This window comes from Trachemys scripta, chromosome 20 (genome assembly GCF_013100865.1).
Source record: "Trachemys scripta elegans isolate TJP31775 chromosome 20, CAS_Tse_1.0, whole genome shotgun sequence".
In the NCBI taxonomy this organism is placed as follows: domain Eukaryota; kingdom Metazoa; phylum Chordata; order Testudines; family Emydidae; genus Trachemys; species Trachemys scripta.
Window position 1 is genome coordinate 9,365,239 of NC_048317.1, and position 24,577 is coordinate 9,389,815.

The 24,577-nt window shown below is 44.1% G+C and overlaps 1 protein-coding gene across 1 annotated transcript in view; it reads left to right on the plus strand.

Annotated features, from left to right (window-relative positions):
- Positions 1–24,577, plus strand: part of MAN1C1 (mannosidase alpha class 1C member 1) — an 84,756-nt gene that overhangs the window by 34,058 nt on the left and 26,121 nt on the right. Inside the window, exon 3 of the mRNA XM_034753768.1 lies at positions 21,703–21,818. Within this exon, the coding sequence (XP_034609659.1) occupies positions 21,703–21,818 (116 nt within the window). The remainder of the gene's footprint in view (positions 1–21,702; positions 21,819–24,577) is intronic.

A 24,577-nucleotide genomic window follows, 5' to 3' on the forward strand; every position in this document is an offset into this window, starting at 1 on the left:
TCCCCCCTTAGTTGTCTCTTTTTTTAAGCTGAACAATCCCAGTCTTTTAATCTCTCCTCATATGGAAACTGTTCCATCACCCTAATCATTTTTGTTCCCTTCTCTGCACCTTTTCCAATTCTAATACATCTTTTTGAGACGGGACAACCAGAACTGCACATAGTCTTCAAGATCTGAGCGTACCATGGTTTTACATAGTGACATCAAATTTTCTGTCTTAATATAAACTTGCAGATAAAAGCCTATAAAGGAAGAAATTCCTGTTCAAAGATTGTGACTAGAGAATAGTATCCAGTCTCTTTTCTAGAAGCAGAAGAACGTATACTAGTATGCAAGAAAGGAGTAGTGTTATAGCAGCCCTGAACTCTTGTAAACAAGCATGTTAACCAATGCTGGGCTGTAATTATCTGTTTTCCTTTGTCTCAGCCCTAAAAGGCTTATTTAAAATGCAGTGAACCTGTTTTTAAAAAATATTTAAAGAAAAATTATCCTTTTATGGATGTTGTTTGTGCCTCGTTCTGGACTCTAATTATGCAGAAATAATTGTCCAGTCTTCACCGATCTCAAGCCTGTGATTAAAAGGTGGCCAGCTGATAATGGGGATGGTTGGACTACGGACTGATTCTTTTCAGTGTTATGGAGATGATGGTAGCAATTCTGGCAGCATTGAGATTTGCAACATCAACGCCAGTCATATACGCAGCACACCAAAGGCTGGCTTAATTTTAATGCAGGATTTACAGAACTGAATGGCAAATGTAGAACAGTCACTGACAGCATAGATCACCCATCCATAGATTACCAGATCTCTTTCTTAAATGTTCAGGCAAATTTATCTTCCAGGCACTATGTGCAATCAGATGCCGTACATACCTAACTTACACAGACACAAACACACACAAATACATACAGTGTAGCTTAGGCAAGTCATAACAACCCTATATTAATCATAAAACACCACAGGCCTATAATTAGTGAACATCAGAGTTTAGGCTGTACGATAATTGCTCAACTTGGGGGCTGTGGGTGGTTGGTAGGGAGACAGTTGAGGTTGAAAAGAAGAACTGACGAGTGGATCAGGGTGTCTGGATCGGATGGAGTGGATCGGGGTGTCTGCTTTTTACACATTGCATTGGTGGGCTAGGTACTTTGGCTGCCCTAATTCAGTGAATTAATATATTTTGTATGGGGGGAAAAGAGTATATATTGCGTTATTCTACACCTGTAATTTGGGCTAGCCCTGGAGTGTCCACACAGACCATGCACGGCTGGCTGTGCTAGGAATATGAGTGATCCCAGTGGGGGAAGGTACATAGGCTGGTGATGATTCCAAATGCAGTAAAACCCGTGGCACCTGTCCTGACCCTGAAACTCTCCTCTGTGGTTTAGTCCTGGGGAGGAGCTATGAAGTGTGAGCTCTTTGGATATTAGAGGAGCCATAACAAGTGTATAACTGTTATACTCTGCTTATGCGCACTTATACCTGCTGCTTTGCTCACTTCTGCGCACAAGAACCAGAATGTGGCCTCTGAGTGTGCGCATTTCCTCAGCATGGACTGTATTTTCCATTATCTCTTGTACATTTCATTATATAAACCCTAATCTGCAGTTGAATCTGCATGGATGGGCCTTTGCAGACTCTCAATGAAGTCACCAGGACTCATATAGATCATTATTTATTATTTCTGTTACTGTAGTGGCTGGGAGCCCCTGTCACAGAGTAGGACCATATGGTGCTAGGCTCTGTATAAACACAGAACAAAAAAAGACAGTCCCAAGGAGCTTACATGGAAGGAATGGTCCGTCCGGCGCAGATCTGACTCGATGAATGGAGCTGTAGCTTGTGTGACGTCTGAGTTCCTGAAGATGAATTATGTCCCTAATGGTATTTTTAGAAATATGGGCATTGTGTGATGCTCTCTTCTGCCTCCTCCCCAACCAGACCACCCTCTCCCCCCAGAAAAGATGAAGAAACTCGGCAGAGAATTGGAACAAATTTAAAACGTGTGTGTGTAATATTTTGTGCCCTCTGGCATTACAGCTTTTATTTTTTAATTCTCCATTTGACTTTCCCTTGTCTACTCAGAAAGGAGAGATAGATATAAATTATGTAGCAGGAAGCCCATCTCTTCTCTTTATTTTTAATTCACTGCTATCTGTCTTTTTCAAAAATGAACTTCTAAGAGACTAGGTAGGGTCAGAACTGATCTTGCTATGTTAGCTTTTAATTTTAGGGCTTAACTCCTTTATCGTGTTTTTTGTGGTGCTACCTAAGTGCCTTAAACTTTTAATTATTTTTCTCATAGAATATTCATCTAGATTAGTGCGAGACTTCGCCTGTTTTTCATTCACCCCCCAGGTGATCCCATGTAAAACCGCTTCTTTTACAGCATTGTGTTCTGTGTAATTTCTCTAGGTATCCTCCTTCATTCCCTGTATTCTCTCATCTTTCTGAAACATGCCTTCTTTTGGCATGAAAGAGCTGAAAATCGCTTGTCCTGTTTAATACCTATTTAGCATCATCCCATAGGACATCAACTTTCATATCTGATTTGTCAATGATTTCAAAGTTAGCTTCACGTGGCAGGCACTTTAATTCTAAGACCCTCACGACTTTTAAAAAATATTCTCTTTTGAGATTAAACTTCTCTGGCGTGTTCTCTCCACAAAAGATAAAAAGGAAAAAAAAAATTTTTTTTTGCGGAAGTTTGAAGAAAATCCCTTCAGCCTTTTCTTGAGTTGTCAGCGTGGTTTTTTTGTTCTTAATAAAATTGTTTAGACATTTTGTGGTGCTTTGTTCTCAAAAGTCCTAATGCACCATGCTGCATGTGATTCCCAAATGGAAAAGCGGATTGTGCTGGACTTAAGTTAAAAATTGATTGAGGAAAATCAAGATGCTGTAGATGAAAATGATGTCATAAGGGCATGATTCATTGTCTATGCCAGTTGCAATGTACAGTGCATATGGGTGCTGAGATTTACAAACATGCAGTTAAGAGCACCTAAGTATATTTTCATTTTTTGCCACAATGCTTTTATTTGAACTTATGATCACATGCGGCTGTATTTTCTTCTGGGAGACATATTATGTGATTACAACATTCTGGTTGAAACTTTGTGCTCAAAATCACTAAATTCCAAGCGATGGCGCTCACAGAAGCCATAACGCAGCCATATTGCACATATGAATCCCTAAAAGCCATGAACTTGGTGCTTTCTGCATGTGATAGCAAATAATTCAGGTATTTAGGAACTAAGAATTGAGTTTTCCCTTTGGCTGAGGATAGAAGAGCTTCCATTGATTTCACTGAAGCTCTATCCATGTATCTGAGGACAAAATTTAGCCTGTAGGCATTAAAATTAGCATCTTATAATAGCATAAAGTGTTTCTTATGCCAGGCGGGCTGAGTTCTGGTTGCTGTGGGAATCAGTATTTTGAATTTCCTGATGCCTCTGCACAACCAAAATTCTAATTCTAACGTACTGCTTGTTAATGTAGCTTTTTGGTTTCGCAGTTAGTATGTCAGAGCAGTCAGAAAGCCGTTTAAATAGAAGTTCTTTCTCTCCCCCCCGCTCTAGTTCATCTCTAAGAGTCTGATCCTGTGAAATGCTTGTTGGCATGCCATGATTCCCATTGGCTTCACTGAGTTATGAGGGTATTTGGAACCTTGCAGGGAGGGGCCCAAAGAACCATTTCTAATACTGCCAGTTTTAGCCAGAAAGAAGAGGCTCATCTTTAAAGTGTCTAGCATCTCCAGGCACTGCACCTCCCATTCAGCTGTACGCGGAACAACAGAATTATTTGTATTTGAGGGGAGAGGGAAGCTTTATCCCTGCACCAGATCGTCTCTGTTCATTTATAACCCATCACAAGGATTGAGTTCTCAGGCCCCCTGGGTTACAGACCATCACATAGGAGATAGGTACTTTTCCTCTCCCAAACTAAAATGCTCTATCTGCTCTAAGAAGCGCCTCCAAATGAATCTTCTGTATCATTCACTGAGGGAGACATATTGTCTAGAGTTACAAGTGGCTTCTCTCCTTTCCTGTCATAACACATCTGCCACCGCCTTTTGGAAAATGTATTTGGAAGTTGGAAGGGCACCTTCTTTTTGATTATTTTAGCAAAGTCTCTCTCTCTTGAATTATAAGATGAATTAGCAGCCTCTGCTCATTAACTGCTAGCTATGTCTCTTGAAGTCCATGGATAATTGTTTTAGATGGCATGTGTGTGTTCACTTTAATAGGCCTGCTGAGGCCCCTCTCATTAACTGATGCAGTCCCTCAGGGTGGCATGTAAAGAAAAAATAAAAAGATATATGCCTATTACCTTTAACCAGTCTAAAAGTAATTTCAAACAGACAGAAGAGAAATGAGAAGCTTTTCACTCCAATTGTATGTCCGTTGTCCCCCATCCCTTAGCTTGTTTGAAGCAGTGTACCCAGCCTTACTCCTCGCTGGTTATCAAATAACCTAACTTTGCAAGAAATAATCATGTCAATTTCACTGACATCCAAGTGCTGTTGCCGAAATGAAACAAAAAACCTCTCTCCCAAAGGAGTATTTGTATCAATAATGCTTTCAATTTCTCACTGAGCTCTCCATAGCAGATGTGCAGTCTTGCTGCAGTAGGCCCTTAAGGTCCAATACAGCCAGTTTCTCCCTTCAGCAGCTCTTGAATAGAAAGTAGTTCAATTTGAACTCCAAGAAGATTTGCTAATCCTTTACACAATACACAATGCCTGTCAGCAGAAGATCTCCACACACCTGAAGATGAGTTTTACAGATGAAGAAACTGAGGGACAGAGGATTAAACTTTGGGATCAGACACCACTAGCACTGTGGAGCCAGGCCTGGTAATAAAGGTACTATTACTATGCTGTGCATTTAAGTTTCATATCGAGTGCCTCCCCTTTTCAGTGCACAATAAGAATCTTGTCAAATAGCTTTGGTCACCCTGACTTCCCATTGTAGTTTACCTTGCCATAGTCAACTTTCTAAATTAACTGAATATCTTTCTTTCTGTTCCTCCCTGGCACCCAACTGCCCTTGTTCAGAGAGAGACAGCAGAAAATTCTTTTGAACAACAGACTTAATTCTTTGGGGGAGATTGAGAGTTGAAAACCATGAATGGTTTATAATACAAAAAAACGATTTCCTCCCCAGCTGGAGGAATCCACGTACAGTATTGAATTTGACCTTAGCAACCAAATAGCTAAATCTCATGGGGCTCTTCTGTAGTTGGTGCCAGGTTTACCTGGTAACTGTGCAGCACATATGCTGAGACACATTGTACAGTACAGGTGGCATTGTGATTCATTAACACTTCCTGTGAATTCAGAGGATCGACTCATGTTAACAAAGAAAAACAGATTGAGATGTCTTGTAGGCAGATGTTTGGGCAGATCTTATTAATGTGGTCTTTAAAATTCTTCTTATTCCAATGGGAAGTGGAATATCCTCATTTGGCAAACAGATCTCTCAAAGTTCTGTCGACCTTCTGTAGCTCTGTACAATAAGACATCTCATTCCCAAGCCACGTACAATAGGATTATCTACCCTCATGTTTTCTATGCTTGTTTGCAGGAAATGATCAGCGCTTTTATTTTTCCTCACTTTGGGCAAGGATAACGTAATTATTTCAGAAGTGTGTATCCTTATCTCTTAGTTCTCACCTTGATATAGGTGTGCACTGTTTGGGGCCGTCACTTTTGCAATGTCTTGAGTGCATCCTCTGACTGGAGTGAAGCGGGTGGATTTCTGAAGAATCTGTTAGAATCAAGTAGTTGCAAGAAAATTAATATCTGCTTCTGTCACTGCAAATGTTCATCTAGCTGACTGTATTTTTAGCATATGTGTAGGATATTAAATATTTTGGGGTTGTATGTTTTGACTTATGCACAAAATATAGAGCAAGGAGGATCAATATGGAGGAGACAGAAACATTCTGAATATGAGGTGTCTTGTAACTCCAGCAGTGGTGTGTATTTGGATTGGTTTATTTGGAAAGCAAAAACAAATGAAGTTACTCAAAAGCAAATAGATTTTTAATTTTCAGGAGAATGTGCTGATAAGAATGGAATGGATCTTTTCAAGTTCTTAGACTAATCGTTGTCTCCTTTATCTCTTTGTAATGGTACTTTATTGCTCTGATGTAGTTTGTTTAAGGCAGTGGTTCTCAAACTTTTGTACTAGTGACCCCTTTCACGTACCAAGCCTCTGAGTGCAACCCCTACTTATAAATAAAAAACACTTTTTAATATATTTAACACCATTATAAATGCTGGAGGCAAAGCAGGGTTTGGGGTGGAGGCTGACAGCTCCCGACCCCCCCTATAATAACCTCGCGACCCCCCATGGGGTCCCGACGCCTAGTTTGAGAACCCCTTGTTTAAGGTAATGTAAACTGAACAAAGTTACAGTTTTATATCTTTTAAATTCACAGACAAAATCACAATAGAAAATAAACTGAGTTAAGGCATTAACTGTGATCTATTGTCATTGGGATTGCAGAATTTATGTGGTATATAATATTGTCTTGATGATGTGGTAGAAACAATTTATAGACTGCTGAAATAGTAGGATGTAAAGGGCCAATTTTATAATTCAGCATTTTAGTTTCTAAAGTCCTGTAAACCTTTTTGATACATTTCCTTCGCTGTTCTGTTTAATTTACACTAGCTGAACTAGCATTGTGCCTCTATTCCAGAAAGCTGGTGATGGGAGAGAAATACATTAGCAACTGATTTGATCCTTCTGATTATTTGATCACAAACTTATTTTCTCTTGCCCCACCTCTTTCAATTTTGGAATCTGCTCTAGAATCAGATTATATCACTCAAAAGTGGTTTATCGAAAAAAGTTTCCGTATTAGAGGGTAATTAGCAGAGAGGAAAAGTTAAACTTGAAACAATGGGACCTTTGGAGTGTAAAGTAAAGTTAAAACTGAAGGCTACAGAGTGTTTTATTTTAGCTAATATATGTCAGCATGGGGCGGGACGGGAATGAGTAACTAATTTGCCAATCTTGAGGAGTTTGAGAAGGGCAGAGTGAAGATTAGCCGGTTCAGATGACTGAGGAGTAAAGATGGGGAACTTGCTACTACAGTTGACCAGATTTTGGTAGCAAGCTAATACAAGAAGAGTTGTTTAGTGAGGGTCATGGCTGGTATTGTTCTGTGACTCCCATGTACTGTTGAGCCTTATTTGTTGTGTTTTTGTAGCCGAAACTGAGTTTTAGTACCGTAATTATAATTATCAGAGAGCTACAAGCTCTTCCAAGGCCTCTTTGACCTGAGTTGACAGAGTCCCCATGGCTCCTAGCAATACCTTCATCAGTGATTTAGAGAATAGCATAGAGAGTACACTTATAAAGTTTGCGGATGATACCAAGCTGGGAGGGGTTGCAGATGCTTAGGAGGATCGGATTAAAATTCAAAATTATCTGGACAATCTGGAGAAATGGTCTGAAGTAAATAGGATGAAATTCATTAGGAAGGAACAATCAGTTGTACACATACAAACTGGGAAATGACTGCCTAGGAAGGAGTACTGCAGAAAGGGATCTGGGGGTCATAGTGAATCACAAGCTAAATACGAGTGAACAGTGTCACACTGTTGCAAAAAAACAAACAAAAAACATACATCATTCTGGGATGTATTAGCAGAAGTGTTGTAAGCAAGACACAAGAAGTAATTCTTCTGCTGTACTCTGCTCTGATGAGGCCCCAACTGAAATGTTGTGTCCAGTTCTGGGTGCCACATTTCAGGAAAGATGTGGACAAATTGGAGAAATTCCAGAGAAGAGCAACAAAAATGATTAAAGATCTAGAAAACATGACCCCCGTGAGGGAAGATTGGAGAAGAGAAGACTGAGAGGGGACATAACAGTTTTCAAGAACATAAAAGGTTGTTACAAGGAGGAGGGAGAAAAATTATTCTCCTTAACCTGTGAGGATAGGACAAGAAAGAATGGGCTTAAATTGTAGCAAGGGAGGTTTAGGTTGGACATTAGGAAAAACTTCCTAACTCTCAGGGTGATTAAGCACTGGTATAAATTGCCTAGGGAAGTTGTGGAATCTCCATCATTGGAGATTTATAAGAGCAGGTTAGACAAACACCTGTCAGGGATGGTCTAGATTAGAATAATACATAGTCCTGCCACGAGAGCAGGGGACTGGACTAGATGGCCTCTCAAGGTCCCGTCCAGTCCTACGATTCTATGATTCTGTGATTGTGCAGTGAGCTTTTGCAGAATTGCTCAAGGCCTAACAATCTTCACAGTTGGATTTGTTGCCAAAATAATCTTGAACGGAGTAAAACCATCTGTGGAGACCCTCCTCTTCTGAGTTCTGTAATGTGCTGCTACCACCTGTAGGCCATCTCATGACATGATCTCAGGCAGCTACCAAAGCATTTTCCTGAGTCACTGGGCAAAAAGGTCAGAAGTTCAGTGTAGTCTCAGAGCAATATTAATAAGCAAAACCAATGTAATGGCTTCTTTTCTAGATTTTATTCTATCAAGGGACTGATTTTAATCAAAACCAACTCAATCTTTTGAAGCCTCCAGAAGCTACAACTACCAGAAGAAAGGACGTTGGTGTATCAGCCCTTGGTTTCTGCCCTTTGTGGTGCTGAGGCATCCGAAGAGGTAAAGCTAAATAATGTATCATGAGTGAATTCTTCTGTGACTGAGCAGTTAACAAGCTCATCATGTTCCATGGAAACAGCATCCTAATTTTTATTCCAAACAAGGTTTCGGTACTAATTTTTGTTTTGACAAATATGATTTGACATAAGAATAGTGGGAGTCAGGGCCTTTCATTTTTGATCTAGGTTTACATTGCTATGATCTGAATTCCTCTCCCTCTCTCTTGTTCCTCTCAGTTGTAAGCTTGGTTATTAAAGTTAGCAAGAAGCCATTTGAAAACTCCTTGCTCTGTAGCATTTAAACAGCCCTGCTATATGCAAGACTAAGTATGATAGCTTTTTAATGACTTGTGCTGTTCGCTTTGAGCATTGGCACAATGGATTACTGTGGGGGGGGGGGGGGTTGTTTTTTTAAAGAGCCTTGCTGAAAACAAAAGATTCAGTTTCTATTCAGTGAGAAACTTCACAAGAGAATGTTGACTAGGCAACTGAGTCAGGACTTCTGGGTTTTATTCCCAGCTCTGCTGCTCATTCTGTGTATGAGATTGGTACAAGTCTCTCAAACTCTCTGCTTCCTCTCTTTTAGAAAGGAAGCAGTACTTACCTGTCTCCAAGGGGTGCTGTGAATCTTAATTAACGGCTTTACCCATCATAAGAAGCTGCAGATTCAAGTCATCAGTATGCCGATGATTTCAGTGTTATGCATCTCTCTTAGCAGATGCAGCAAGGTGCCATAAAAACCTGCTAGATGGGGCAGCTAGATGTCACAATGCCTGCAAGAGATAAACAGATGGATGAAGCACACGTGGCTGCAGCTAAACTCAGACAAGACAGAGGTAGAGCTAATTGATAAAGGGAAGCACTTCCAAGAGCTGGCTAAGATGCCATCCCGTGCCTGGCACTGAGCGTGCCCCCTTCTCCACATTACAGAGGCAGTACATAGTCTCAGCACTGCCCCTTCCACACAGATAGCAATGCTAGGAGAAACAGTCCATGCCCATCCTGTCTGATGAAGATCTGACAACTGTGATACCATGTCATCACTTTCTCTGTGTTGAAGGAGATGATGCAACTATGAAGTACAAGGGTGAGGCTGTTGAGAACTGGAGGCAGGGCATGTTTGGAGGAAGGTCCTAGACGGTGAAACATCTGACCAGAAGAAATCAGGCTGAGCCCAAGTCTATTAGTGCCGAGGGCAAAATGCAAGATTAATTGTAGGAAGCTCATGGCAAAATCATGCAAGGCTGAAGAGAGCTAGTGGAGGGGAAGAAGAGTCTCATTTTGCATATACAAGTGCATGAGCACAGTCTTCATGTCCTAAGGAACGGCAGCCTGCTAAGCAGAGTACAGTGTTCCTTTTGGAATGTCCTTGTGCTCTTTAACTGTCTGCAGTGGCCCCAATTTAGCAGGGTATTAAGGCTCCTTCATTAGGCACTAGATCAAATTGATACTCTCAGTGCCTCGCCAACATCCTTGAGGCAAATGATTCTGTAATCCATGTTCTGAAAACTTCCATGGAGCAGGAGTGGTGACCCAGAGCAGATCTGACCATGTATTTGCAACTACAGCAGACCTCTATTTAAATGTGAAATGCTCTGTTTTTCTGTATCCAGACACAAGCTCTCATTAAGTAGCATAAGACAGAGAACACCTTGCCGAAACTAAGTGAAGCAGCCTTTGGAGTTGCACCATGGTGGCAATTCTTGGGGTTGTAAACCTGTTCATCATGGTGATCTAATTCCTGGCATCAGCATCAAGAGCGGGAGCCAGCTGGAGTCTTTGGAAATGGCAGCTTCTCCTTCTTTGGCTAATAAGCGGTTCCTTTTCAGCTACACGTGTGCTGAAAGCCTCACTTGTAGATCTCCCCTAATGAATCTTGAGGGACAGATTCATAGTTGAGTCTCTCAAGTCTGGTCTTTGTTGTCATTTGCTATAAGGAGATAGTGGAGGACAGATCAGTTGGTTAACACCTGTGAGGACTGCATATGAAAAAGAGGCAGGTTTCCAGGAAAGATAAATGGTTCAGATTGTGTGGAGGATATGAGGTATTTCCCTCTGTAAAGGGTCCCTGAAAGCAGAACTGATAAAATGAGGAGTCCTTTCTTGGTGGGCTGTTACTTTGCATGCCCACTTAATTCAAACCTTCTGGGAAAGCGAAATTCAAGCAGTGTTGTGAACATATGATCTACTCTGTGGTCTCTCTTCTTGAGTAGCCAACGTCTTGTGCTCTTTCTTTTCCCAGTAAGGCGCTCACCGTGTTAGAACAGCCAGCAAGGCCCAGGGAATTGACTTGCTGTAGAGCACAAGCCAACCTCTTCCTACTGTTTGTTTCGAGTGCAACAAAGGGGTTGGAAATTCTGCGTCTGGCTGCACTGAAAGGCACTGCTTAGGAAAAACCGAAGGTTGTTTGCCTGAGTTATGGGCTTTGCCTTTTAACAGTTGGATCTGATAAGACAGCTCCAGAGCAGGAGACGGCAGCCCTTTGGGTGCAACAAATACATAATACATTTTCTGGAAGCCTCGTGGGGCCAGGGGAATGTGTTCACAATATACTTAACGATCTCACGAGCACAAAAGGTTCTCTGTGTTTGTCCCCTTTTTCCCTTCATGTTCTCTCTCCTTCCCTTCTTTCCTAGTTTTGTCCCCTCCTTCCACTCCTGCTCACTTCCCAGCCACATACCTGCAAGTAAAGCAGCAAAGGGAAATCCACCCATTACTGTAAATTACATCTTGCTGATCTGTCTGCATGTGGAGCATTGGAAGTAAGAAGCAGAGGTGCTTTGCATGGGCACCTCTGACATTTGTGCCGAAGGTTGCTGAGCTTGCTCCAGAAGATAAAACCACACTGTTCTGAAGGCTTGAGGCTGTCTTCGTGTGTGTCTGCCTCGCTACGTGTCAGCTCCCAGAGAGATGGCAGAAGTGCTAAGCCAAAGGTATTGGCAAAATGTCTGGGAAAAGGGAGATGCTTTGGGGGAAGATTTTCTTCTTTTCTTTGATACATTTTTAAAACTAGGACAGTTTCACTTTGCCCACGGGGCTCTTTATAACCGGGGCAATCAACCAATTCGTGGGAACACTGTGAGAATGGATGTTCTAGCACAATGGGCTCTTGTGATAGCACCTTGTAATTCCTAGCGAGGTCGTGATTATAAACCTAAGCAGGTGCAGAGCAGTTTGAGTTTGCAGCGGTTGAATATCAGCCCTGAACTTTGTGGTTAGCAAAGCTGCTGTGACAGAGAAGTAAACCCCTAGTACTCGACATTATATTCAAACTAGAGGCTGCATGGTGTATGCGCCTGGAGCTGATGGTCTTGGCCTGCCCGTGTTTGTTAAAGTGATGGGTTTTTTTGGTTTTGTTTGCTTGCTCATGATAGGTAGCGGAAAGGAGCCTCACAATGAAGTATAGGGTGTGATTGTTGCTGTAGTTATCTTAGTTCAAAGTGCTTTTCAAGCCTTAATTAGTTCTAACACTGCTGGCAGGTGGCCGGCATACATGGGGAAGCTGTGACCTTGGGCAAGACACTTAACCTCAGCAGGCCAGTTTAATTGCTGGTGTTGCTGCTTTAACACCAGTAGAGTTACACTAGGGATGAAGTTGATAACATGCGTGTCTGAGTCTGGCAGCGCCAGGATTAGCCTGGTTCCCAGGCCCAAGCTCATTCCAGCTGCCTGTTTTTATACTGTACATTGCAAATAAAGCTGCACTGTTCGCTTCTCTTCTTAGCATTTATTTGCTGGGACCCCGAAGAAGAGCATGTTAGCAGCCCATGTACCAACAGTTGAGGCGTGTCTGTACCAGGCAGTCCCAGCTGCTGTTTCTGTTCTCTTTATATTTCACTTGGGTGAATGGAGCCTGTTCTTTTCTTTTCTGTTTTGATTATTATCGTTCATCTGTTGCGTATTGGCCTAAGTCCATGGGCTCAACTTGAATATAATCAATGCAAATCTCTGTCTTAGCATAAAAGTAAACCTTAGGCTTCACTGTTAAGCAATGGCAGTAAGAGAAAAAATATTGATTGTGTTCAGATACTGTTGCCTGTACCCCAGAGCACCCTGGTCAGTGGTTACTTAGGCCTGGTCTGCAGTAGAAAATGCGGTTGATTTATAAAAAAGCCACACCCCAAGCAGTGTAGTTAAGGCAACTTAAATCCCCATATACACAGTGCTAGGTAAAGAAGAAGTCTTCCATCAGCCTAGCTACCACCTCTCGGGGAAGTGGATTACCTATGCCAATGGGAAAATCCTTCCCGTCAGGGTAGGTAGTGTCTACGCTGAGGTGCTGCCCTGGTGCCGCTGGAGCATTTTAAGTGTAGACAACCCCTTAGAAGTTTAATGCTGTAGTTACATGACAGACATTTAAACTTGTTAGTGTCTTTGAATGTGCTGTTTGACATACGTCTTCCACAGCATTCCTCATATGGCCCAAAGGTTACGTGCTAAACCTCCTAACGAGCCCTTGGCAGCGTATTCAAACCATCACCACTGCTGGCACTGACACCTTTCTCGACAGCCTCAAGAGAGGCCACCAGTTAAAAACAGTGAAACTGAGGGTGAAGAAGACCCATTAACGCGTCCAGTTCATACCCCTGCTGGGGCAGGACTGTTCCTTATGGTATTGCTTACCAGTGCCTCGTCTAGTGTAATTTTAAATGTTTTTAAAGCAGTGGCTTCCAGCAAGTCCCATGAAGACTCTTCCATGATTGACTAGCCATGGAGATTCCACCCTCCTCTTGTCCCTGGATTTGGTTCCCTCCAGGCTAGTTCTGAGGCATGTTAGCTTTGGACGTTGCAGTGACTTTTGTACTATTACTGCCTGTTTCCAGAGCTGTCCATTCAGCACCTGTCATGATCGTTGCATTAACATAATATTTGTTGGTGATTTTTGCAACTGAATTAGCGAGCTTCGATGAATGATTTGCTCTCTGGGTGGGTAAAAATAGAAACAGAGCTGCCTTGTTGCCTTCCTGGATGTCTCCCTTCTTCTCTCTCAAAAGATTAAATACACTTGAGGCTTAGAACGAGGTGGTACAAGTTCTCCCTGGAAGTGATGAGCTGGAGAGTTGAAGCTTTGTATTATGCCTGTGCAGTACTGCTTCTGGATTGCTGTTTGTCTTCTCTCAGATGAAAGCTTCAAATAGAGGCTCTTGTAGTCATGAAAACGGCCATGGCCTTTTCGGTGAGAAAAGCATCAACTCAATTATTATAGCTGAATTCGCTTGCATTCTACCTACCTAAAAATTCTGCCCATCATTTTAGTTGGAAGAGTACTTTTTCACGCCAGTCCTGCACCTAAACTCTGTTGCATGCTATTAGCAGTATTAAGTAGTTGTCACATTTCACCCCCCAGGTGGCTGCATTTCTGGGGGGGGGAAGAGATGTCAAATAGTTATAATTAAATTTTCATTCAATATTAAATTAAATATTGATTGTTGATTAATAAGTGGCCATTACCTTCACAAGCAATAGTAGTGCACAGTGACTGGACACTGATGATGGCTTTGGGGGAAAGAGACTGCTGCAGGTAGCAGAAGGAATCTGCCTCAGGCCAACAAAAATGTTGGACATTTAGCCCATTGGCTACCGACTAGTTCAGTCTATAGTCCACACCTATCTCTGGAGACAGCCAAATTCCTCTTGCTGGAGAGAGAAGCCAGCTGGCCCCAAACATCTTCCCTTTCACTGTCCTGCTTGGAGCTGGATCTAGCCATTCTCAAGAGGATTTCTGGGTCAGAGGGCAGAGAGAGAGTCCACTAACGTCTTTTCCCCTCCTCCCTCTAACAGGAGAGGGAGTACCTCAGTGTCTCCTCCCCTTCCCCAAAGAAGTGGTGGCTTGTGTCTGGTGATTGGGAGGGTCTCAGAGCGGTGGTGGTGCTGGGGAATCCCAAAGGATTAGTCACCATCTGACTCCCAAGGACAGTAACATTAAAACATCTCCCCAGGGTAAGAATAGGCCCTTTCTTTCATATTGCTCTCAGCCTTCAGCTTTGGGGCAGGATACCCCAATCTCCGGAGCTGCCTTTTGTCTGAATGTAATCTTCCTGTGATTACCCTGGAGCCAGCCGGTGTTTGAGTAATCAGATACTTTATCTCTCTAGAGTGGGTAGTGAGCTGAGAAGTATTCTCACTGATTAAAGATGACCTTCCACGAATGAGCAAAGCAGAGCCCTGGCTGGGGTCTGATAAGTTGCCCCGGAGGTGCAGGAGAGAAATCAATGGGAGTTGCAAAGGTTTTACAGCAGAGTTGAATCTGGCCTGTCCAATTTCAGCAGGAGTTGTGCCTAGGGTTTTGATTCTATAGCTCTGGAAAGGTGAAATATTTTTTGAAAATGTCTCGCAGAGTCAGCCAAGATATCACCTTCGGAAGTGTGTCTGTGTGTATTATAACAAACTGGCTAGCATCTGTGTAACATTGTCTTCTGTATATTGGATGGAATCACAACCACTGGACTGTGTGTCATAAGCCCTGACTGCTAATGAACGTGCTCCTATAGGGCAGTGGTTCTCAATTCTATTTGATCGTACCTCCCTTCTTTGTGTCTGTAGTAATTTACGCATTACAGATTCGGATGCTTCCCTTAAATCAGTTTCAGCTTGTTTTTCGTTTGAGTTGGGGTTGTTTTTTTTCTGTTGCACGAATGAGCCAGTGTAATAAGAGCAAAAGCAAAACTACGATTGTGATCGATGCTTAAATGTGCACGCCGCATCATAGCAAACGGATTAACGTACAGATGGCAACGACTTTGTATAACGCCAGGCAATCTGTCAAAATTCACAGCACCATGTAGAGTCAAATGCACAGCGCCATAGGTGCCGACTCTGGGTGCTCCGGGGCTGGAGCACCCATGGAAAAAAAAAAGGTGCTGAGCACCCACTATATCGGCAGCCCCCCCCCATATGGTCCTCCCTCTCTCCCCAGCCCCTCCCGCCCACCGTGAATCAGCTGTTCAGCAGCATGCAGGAGGCACTTCAGGGAAGGGGTGGAGTGAGGGCAGGGCCAGGGGTGGAGAGAGGGTCAAGCCCACGCCCCCCCCCCCGGCAACTTAGAAAGACGGAGCCTCTACACAGCGCCATTTGAGGACCTGATGTGTCTGGAGGAATCAGCTTTGCTAGTTACTCATTGCTGTGGGTAAAATGTGCACAGTAAGTCCCCCCCCCCCCCCAGCTTCTCACGCCCTCCCAGAATACATTCTGTGCCCCCAAGAGCGTCTGCCCCCCATTCTGAAAACCTCTTGTAGGGAAAGGTGATAGTGGCCTGTGTGTTTGGAACTAGAAGATGTTGGTCTCTCTCAGAAGTTCTGAATGGCCCTGTGTCATGGCCCACGGATCTCAAACCTGGGCCCCCCCACCATGCTCCAAACCTCCACCTGACAGCCTGCTGGCAATAGCTTACCTGAGACTCACAAAGCGCAACCCCAGTGTCAGACTCTGCCACTGAGGTCCGAATGGTGGAGTCCCAGAGCAGCTGATTGTCCCACTGGCCCTATGCCAGCAGCAGGAACAGAAAGCTGCCCCAAACTACTGCGCTCCACCCTGCACTGGATTGTGTGCCTTGTGCCTCCTGCTATCACTACCACTCCTGCTTCCCGGGCTTGATTTCCTGGCATTCCGACCCGACTTGACTCCTGGCATCCGAGCTGGGATTCCCAGTCTCCATTTGTCTCCTGCTTCTGACCTCCCAGGATCCCAACCCAGCTGATTCTTGACCCCTGTCTTGTGACTGCAGACTCTGGCTCCGGCTCCGACTACTGGGTCTGGGCTGGCCACGAGACCCTGGTGTACAGCCGAGATGCAACTGTGAAGTCCCGGACAGCCATAGAATTGTTACAAATTTTGTTTTTGCTCTGAGAGGATTTCCATTTACATGGTGCCTCATTTATTATTACAGTAGAGTTTGTTGGGTTTAGGGGAAAAGTCACATACAGATGCTGCAGATCACTTTGGACGTGGCACAGAAGACAGGAAACATCTAAAAGACCCTTGTACAAAACACACAGCCTGCAGTTCCTCCAATATCCCTGTGTTCAAGGAATATTTAAATCAATAGTTTAATACGAGGCAAGGGACAAATGATCAGTGAAGCACGCCCTCTTTTATAAAATACAGGGGCAGAAAGCCAAACAACTCCGAATCATACTGGAACGAAGAGCAGAGCATATTTCTAAACCCTCAGAGGGTTTCATGTAGTTGAAGGCAAACATAAAAGGCTCTGTAAATGCAAACACTATTTTATTTTTCATTTCAATTAATCATCCCAGAAAACGGTGACTTTGTCTCTTTGTCCCTGTTTAGTTTCAGCAAATCCAACTTTTTATGATTGTCTCTTTGCAGATTATGAAAGGGTTGGTGGATTATATCATCATATTGAATCGAGCCTATTAGTGTGTTACTCTCAGAAGATCACAGTAATGGGTTGTGCCTCGGGCAGTGCTTCACTGTTTTTCTTCTTAACGTGTTTTGCCTGTGTCCATGTCGCTCAGCGCTGGTACGTTTCTCCCTGCTAATAGGAAAGCGCATAAAAATCGCAGAATCATTAATATTGCAGAATCATTAGGATTGATAAAAACAACTCTGACTGAGGCAATGTTGTTTTTCATGGTCACTGCATTTTGTAAACAAGCTACATAACCGTTAGCTTTTTTTTTTAGACCAATCTTGTAGATCTGGTGGCTGTTTGACTCCATCTACAGCTCTTCCATAGATAGTGCCAGTTAGATGATCATTTTCCAAGTCTGTCAGAGCGAAGGCATTTCCAGTGATTGGCTCCAGTGCGTCTCCCCCCAGTTTTTGTTGCAGATGGCACTCGGAAGCCGGCAATCTGTAGATGTGCAATCAAGTCTGGGCTTGGGTTTCATAAAGTCAGTCATGTGCTGTCTGGTTGAAAAGTGTCAAAACTACAATCTCGTAACATCACCAAAGTAAGTCAGGGTGCCTTTCTTAAAGGGAAACCAGAATGTTTAAAATAGAAATCGGTCCAAACTAAACATCTAGATCCAATCACCTGCCTTTTGGGAAATACGGTATATTGTCTGCCCAGGGGATTATTTTTTAAATAAAGGAAGACTGAGATCTCAAGGTTTGTTGCTAACTATTCCCCATATTTCACTTTTTCCCCTGCTTGCCAAGTTACAGACATACCCCACGTCCTGTGAAGGTTTCTGGGTGTAATCCAACCAACGTTTCTTGTACTTAGTAGTACTATAATTAGAACCACCACTAGAGGGCACTCAAAATGTTCTGTCCCAATATGAATGCTTTATAGGACAGTTCTGACCTGGACCTGGCGTTTGTGGCTGAGACCCATTTTTAGTTTAATATAATTGATTTAAAATGTGAGAGGAAGTAGTTGAGCCAAAGCATCCCTCATGAAAGCTCCTGGATACAAGTCGAGTATTTGAGGCTTTGTGGTTGGGAGGGAAAGGGGAATGGTGGTACATAAGAACGGCCATACTGGGTCAGACCAAAGGTCCATCTAGCCCAGTATCCTGTCTTCCAACAGTGGCCAATACCAGGTGCTTCAGAGCACCTGGTATTGGCCACTGTCGGAAGATCATTTCAGAACAGGTCATTAAGTGATCCATCCCGTCGCCCATTCCCAGCTTCTGGGAAACAGATGCTAGGGACACCATCCCTGCCCATCCTGGCTAATAGCCATTGATGGACCTGTCCTCCATGAATTTATCTAGTTCTTTTTTTGAACCCTGGAATAGTCTTGTCCTTCACAGCATCCTCTGACAAAGAGTTCCATAGGTTGACTGTGCGTTGTGTGAAGAAATGTTTCCTTTTGTTTGTTTTAAACCTACTGTCTATTAATTTCATTTGGTGACCCCCTAGTTCTTGTGTTATGAGAAGCAGTAAATAATACTTCCTTATCTACTTTCTCCACCCCAGTCATGATTTTATAGACCTCTATCATATCCCCCCTTAATTGTCTCTTTTCCAAGCTGAAAAGTCCCAATCTTATTAATCTCTCCCCATACGGAAGCCGTTCCATACCCCTCATCATTTTTGTTGCCCCTTTCTGAACCTTTTCCAATTCCAATATATCTTTCTTGAGATGGAGTGACCACATCTGCATGCAGTATTCAAGAGAGTTGTCACCAGCAGCATCACCCTCTGCAGAAATTAACGCTGAATCTGGCCCACCCACCCCTGCTGTCCGGTTCTCTTAGGAGAGTAGGTGTCAGGATTGAGGACAGAGTTGGGAGCAATGGAGCAATGCTTGAGTGCCTCTAATCTTAATGTAAGGGCAAAGCAGTAACTTCACACAGAAGTCCTACTCCAGTGGGTGTTCAGGAAAATGCAGGAAATGATGGAGAAGCTTTAATTTGCCTTTTTGGGGGCTGGGTAATGGGTAGCTTCCAAGTGAAGAGCTATGTATATTGGGTTACGAAGGAAAATGATGGCCTCCAATCTCAAAGTCCAGGCACATAGGGCAGTGACCTGTGTTCTCTTTTACTTCCCCTGCTGCACTGCGTTCCGATGACTAGAAGGACTTTTAGGGACTCTTAGCCACCAGAAATGAAACTGTGTCACTGAGATCCTTTGAGAACATGTTTCTGCTGCTGTTCACAGTACTAAACTATTTAAATCACACAGATATCAGCTTACATGGGCTACAATTCCACGTATTACCGTTCCACATCTCAGCACAGGATACAATGTCACTGTCTTTTGTTGAAAGTCTTCCTGTGTAGTCCCGATTACTTTATACGGAAAGTCTGACATGGATTTTTACGTGGTTGACATGGCAGATCCAAGTACTTGTGAGGGACTGTGCTTAGTCTACGTATGCTTAATTGCCCTCTGCTGGAGAAAAATGGGCACACTCATGGATAACCATTCTGTTAGTTAAGTGAGTGGAGCTCACCAGGTCTCTGTTAAGCGTCCAAGGGCTTCATTTTTAATCATGCTGCTGCCACCTAATGCCATATACCATATATTTGTAGTGGGAAACCACGAGTCATCGCATGCCACAAATGTAGGCTCAGTGTTCCACAGAGCAAACAATATATTAATATTATGTTATCTTGAGTGTCATCTTTCACAAATTAAAGTATTGTTCTTGGCCGTCACCAAGCAGTTCTCCATGGTACTCAACCCCACCTGCACCAGGGGTTCTGGTGGCCCAGCTCCAAAGTTTTGGACCTTGGTCTTCTGTCATGAGATGTTCAATCTCACAGTGGGGGTAGCGTCTTGGAGACGGTGGTGAGCGGAGCTGAAATTTTGTGACGTCTCCACAAGCAAGGCAGTGTCATTGGCATAGTCTTGGTTGGTAAACACTTCTTGACCAACCTTGATTTCGATGAGAGGAATGGCAAGTCCCAACATTCCATCAGTAGCTCGACAGAATAGTGTTGGGGGGAGAATGCATCCCTGCTCCACACCAGAGGTTATGTAGAAATGTGGCAAAAGTCACGAACCAAGGCACAATTGCGCACCAGTATCAGTGTGTAGATCATATACTAGATTTAGCAGAACATTTGGAACACCAACTCCTTTCAGTGAGAGCCAAAGTGCTGACCGTTCGACTGAGCCAAAAGCCACTTTGAGGTTGATTACATGTGCCACATGAAGCAGACTGGTTAAATCCTCTGTGCACTTCAGCCAACACAGGGGCTGGCTTCCAACAACCCCCTCTAGGCCCCCGCCCCACCTCTTCCCGCCTCCACTCCAGCCTAGGCCCTGCCACCACTTCACCTCTTCCCCTAAGCCCACGCCCGTCTCTTCCTGCTCCGCCTCAGACCCACCTCTTCTAGCCCAGTTCTGCCCCCTCCCCGGAGTGTGCCCCATCCCCTCTCCTCCTCCCTCCCTCCCAGTGCCTCCTGCATGCCGCGGAACAGCTGATCTGCGGTGGGAAGGAGGCACTGGGGGGAAAGGGAGGGGAGCTAGGCTGCCGATGGGTGCTAAGCACATGCTATGTCAGCCAGAATCCAAAGGGTAAGTCCAGCGTCCATTGTTGACCGTCCTGCCGTGAAACCTGACTGCTGCGGACGACAATGTCTGTGAAGGAGCAGCTGAATCCTACCAAGCAGAACATGAACAAAGACCTTTCAGGGACCGAAAACAATGAGATTGGCCTGTAGTTGCCACACATAGTGCAAGATCCTCTGCCATTATACAGGGACACTATGATGCCACCTGGCCTCCCTTCAGTCATTCATTTTATTGCGTTGCATGCTCTTCAGCCGTGTTGCCAGGATGGACAAAAACACCCCCGCACACTGTGCTCTCAAACTCACAAGAAGGGGTGCATGCCCTGGCCCTACCTGGTGGATTTGCAGGATTGATCCAGATCTAGGAACATCACCACATGATGTCTGTTGCAATGTCATCAACCGTGGTCACTCTGGCTAGCACAATGGTCTCTAGTAGACTATGCATGTTTGATGATGAACTCACTGGGGAGCTGGGCAACCCTGTTTCGGAACCAGATTAGACAGAGACTGCAGTTTGGGTACGTAGCCAAGTCAGGGCAAGGCTTTGCATTTGATGGGTTGAAATGTCACAAGCTGGTCTGATTTCAGGCACGTTCCAGAACTGGAAAATAAGGCCAAGATTTGCAGACGTGACTAGTGATTTTGGATGCCCAACTTGGGGCCCATTTTTCAGAAAGTGCTGAGCATCCACCTTCTGAAAATCAGGCCCCTTTTAAAGATCCCAAACTCACTAGTTCTGTTTGAAAATCTTTGGGCCAAGCTCCTTTCACAGCCTCTGTCCATTTAATTCAGGTCCAGATGCCAAGCGGAACATTCCCAAAGTTCAGCAGAGTTCCCACCTGAAGTTTTGGTCTGGGCTGTGTCTAGTATACAGCCATGTACTGTTGCAGTTCTTTACTTAATCTCAACAATTGCTCTCATCCTATCCTAACATGCTATTGTTTTACCCCATTGTTAAAGATGGAAACGGAGGGGAGCGTCTTAAAAGGTTGACACCTTCCCCAATGTGCACAGTCGCCTTTTGTGTTGAAGGGTGAAATGAAAATGAACCTGATCAGATATCCAAAAATGAAAGGTGTATAAGATTTAAACAAGTTGTTCTTTGTTTGCCAATACAGGGGGCCTTCGAGGGGCTACCATAGTGGATGCCTTAGATACTCTGTACATCATGGAGCTTGGGGAGGAATTCCAAGAAGCGAAAAGCTGGGTGGAGAAGAGCTTTGACTTGAATGTGGTGAGTCAGTAATGGAAAACGTCAGTCTGTGCTGCAAAAATGCCTGGTACATCCCTTGGTGTGTCCTAGTAACAGCATTTGGATCCAGGGGTATTCTGCTAGGACAGTCTGTGAAGGGGAAAAATATAGTTTGCAAGGGCCAATGAGTCAGATTCATAAATTGCAAGGCCAGAAGGGAACATTGTGATCTAACTAACCCTCTGCATAGCACAGAGCACAGAATTCCACCCAGTGAGTCCTGCATCCATCCTTCATTCCTGAGGGCTTCAGTAGAATTAGCCTGAACAGGGTGTCATGCTCTTTCTGTTAGAAAATTACCATTTTTAGAAACTCCAAGGAAGTTTGATCAGTGTAAACAGGAACCCTCCATCATATGTTCCCAGATTGAACTCCCCCATGATATCCGTTTTTCTTTCTGTATATTATAGACTGATCACCCTGCTCTTATGGAGGGAATTTTTGACACCCCTCCTTACAAATTATTGATCAGTACATCTGTGTGTTATGCAAAGGCAGCACAGAACCCCAAAGCTAACGAGAAGGGGGGGGAGGGACAATTGTGCCAGGGCCCTAAGTTCCGGGGGACCCCCAAATGTCTGTAACATCTGTGTAAATAGAGGGAAAGGGGTGGGGCCCCAAATTTCTCTCGACGGGCCTGACTCCAACCACAGTGCTGGGACACTAGATAAGTATGAAAAATGAAGAGCTCTGGCTACAGAATGGCCAGCACTCCTTCCTGTATGTTCCTTGAAGGGCTCCCATCTACATACAGAGTCGTTCTTCGCTTGCGAGATGGGACCACAGCCTGACGTGGTGGTCTATGGAGGCCATTAAACTCAAGATGCCATTAAAATTTTAATTTCCTTCTGTCTGTCCTAGTTAGTACATGGGGAAAAATGGTTCTCCCCATCTGAAAAATGAATGCAGCTGCCTTTTTAGAAAAGTATCATTTGGGAATGGATGGCCGTCGCGGATTCATAATAGGAAGATCACATCTGATAAATTAGGTTGAATGCTTTTAAGTATGTTACTGAATCGATAAACAAGGGACAAAATCAATGGGGAGATAATTTATCTGGATTTGACAAAAGCTTTTACTCCTGGCCCACACAATAGATTGATCAGCAAAGACTAAAATGAATGTTATAGATTGATCACTGATGTCAGACGTGCAGTGCAGAGAGAGAAGGGTTGAAATTAATTAAAAATTGGCTTTGAGACAAGAAGCTGACCTAGTCAGGCAGGGGTGGGACGGTGGCCTTGGCTGGAGAGGGGAATCCAGTGCGAGGCTGAAGAGAGAAATGATTAGGAAGGAGAGGGTGTCATTTCAAAAGCAGCCACATTTGCTGCTGTGATAATTTGCCAGCATGGGGAGTAAAAACAGTTTCAGAGCTACAGAGCAAACAGAGGAAGGTCTATTATCATCTGTCAGCAACATGTCACTCCAGGGCTGTTCGTTCCACTGGCTGCCCATTAAACACAGTAACACTGGAGGGACTGGTCTTGCCTTTTAAAGCGGGCTGGACCCAAACTCTCTGACAGACGGCCCCTCCCTCTGCAACCAAGGTCCCCCCAGGAGAGCTGCTGTCTTCAGGGATGGTGGAACTCTCAGCAACTAGATTGAGGGGAGGGGTGGGGCCTGACTCAGGCAACGGGGAAAAAGAGACAGTTCAGGTCTGTGGCAGAGCAGCCGTTTGGATTTACTGACTAATGGCAAGTGTGGTGTAGGTACCTAGACAGACCATTGACTATGTGGGAAGTGCAAGTTAGCTTAGAGAAGTGTGAGACAGTGAGGCTGAGGGACAAAACTTATGACCCGACTCTAAAGGGAATGCAGCACAGATGACTGTGTTAACCAGCATCTGTCTGTGTGTACAGCAGTGCTCCATGATCCTGATTAATTTATAGCTTAAGAACTAGTGCCTAGCAAACAAATCATTAGTTGCTAATTGCTGCTATGTTAGGTCCACTGATTTTATTTCCCAACCTGGATCTCTTGCTTCCTCTCCTCCTTCCAGTCCAGCCTTTTCCAGGTTCTCCCTCTCTCTCCCCCTTTATAATAGTGTCACTTCCTACGTGATCTTGAGCTGCTTCCTCTGGCTTTTGCCTCCCTCTCTGGATGGCAAATTGTGTCTCAGATCCTTCCAGCCTTCCCTGGGAGAAGACATCTGTTTGCATGTGTAATCCAGTAGGATTGTTGGAAGGGACAGGTGAATGCAGTGGGTAAAGAATTCCTGCCTCTCTATCCCATTCGCTGAAATTGCTGCACTCTTGCGAGAGCCTCCTGTTGGTAGTTTTATGTGTTTATTTGAGGGGAAGGAATAATTTGCCTGGCAGGTTCACAGTCCAGGAGCACAGTTTAAAAAGCACAGTTTGAAAGCAATTGCTTTGACATTTGCTGATCGGGAGTTGGAATAAAATAGATCTTAACTAGTTCCAGGTGAGTGGCTTCCTGAGAGGTTCAGTGAACCACATCACTGCCTGTTCACCATCTCCCAGCAGGGCACGTGGGCACTGGTTTGTTTGTCTCCCACTCAGTGTGGCAGCAGCTGTGCCACCCTGGGCTGTGGTCCTGTCAGGTTTTACAAACTAAGTAGGGTTAAGCATGGTAAGTCCTTGAATGGGAGACCTCCAGAGAACATCTGGACACTCCAGGAAGTTGTTGTGGTGATGCACAAGGTGGCACTCTCCCCACTGAGTCAGTGCTGAAGAAATGCTCCCATATGGAGCAAGAAAGCTCAGGACAGGAGGGTGCCATC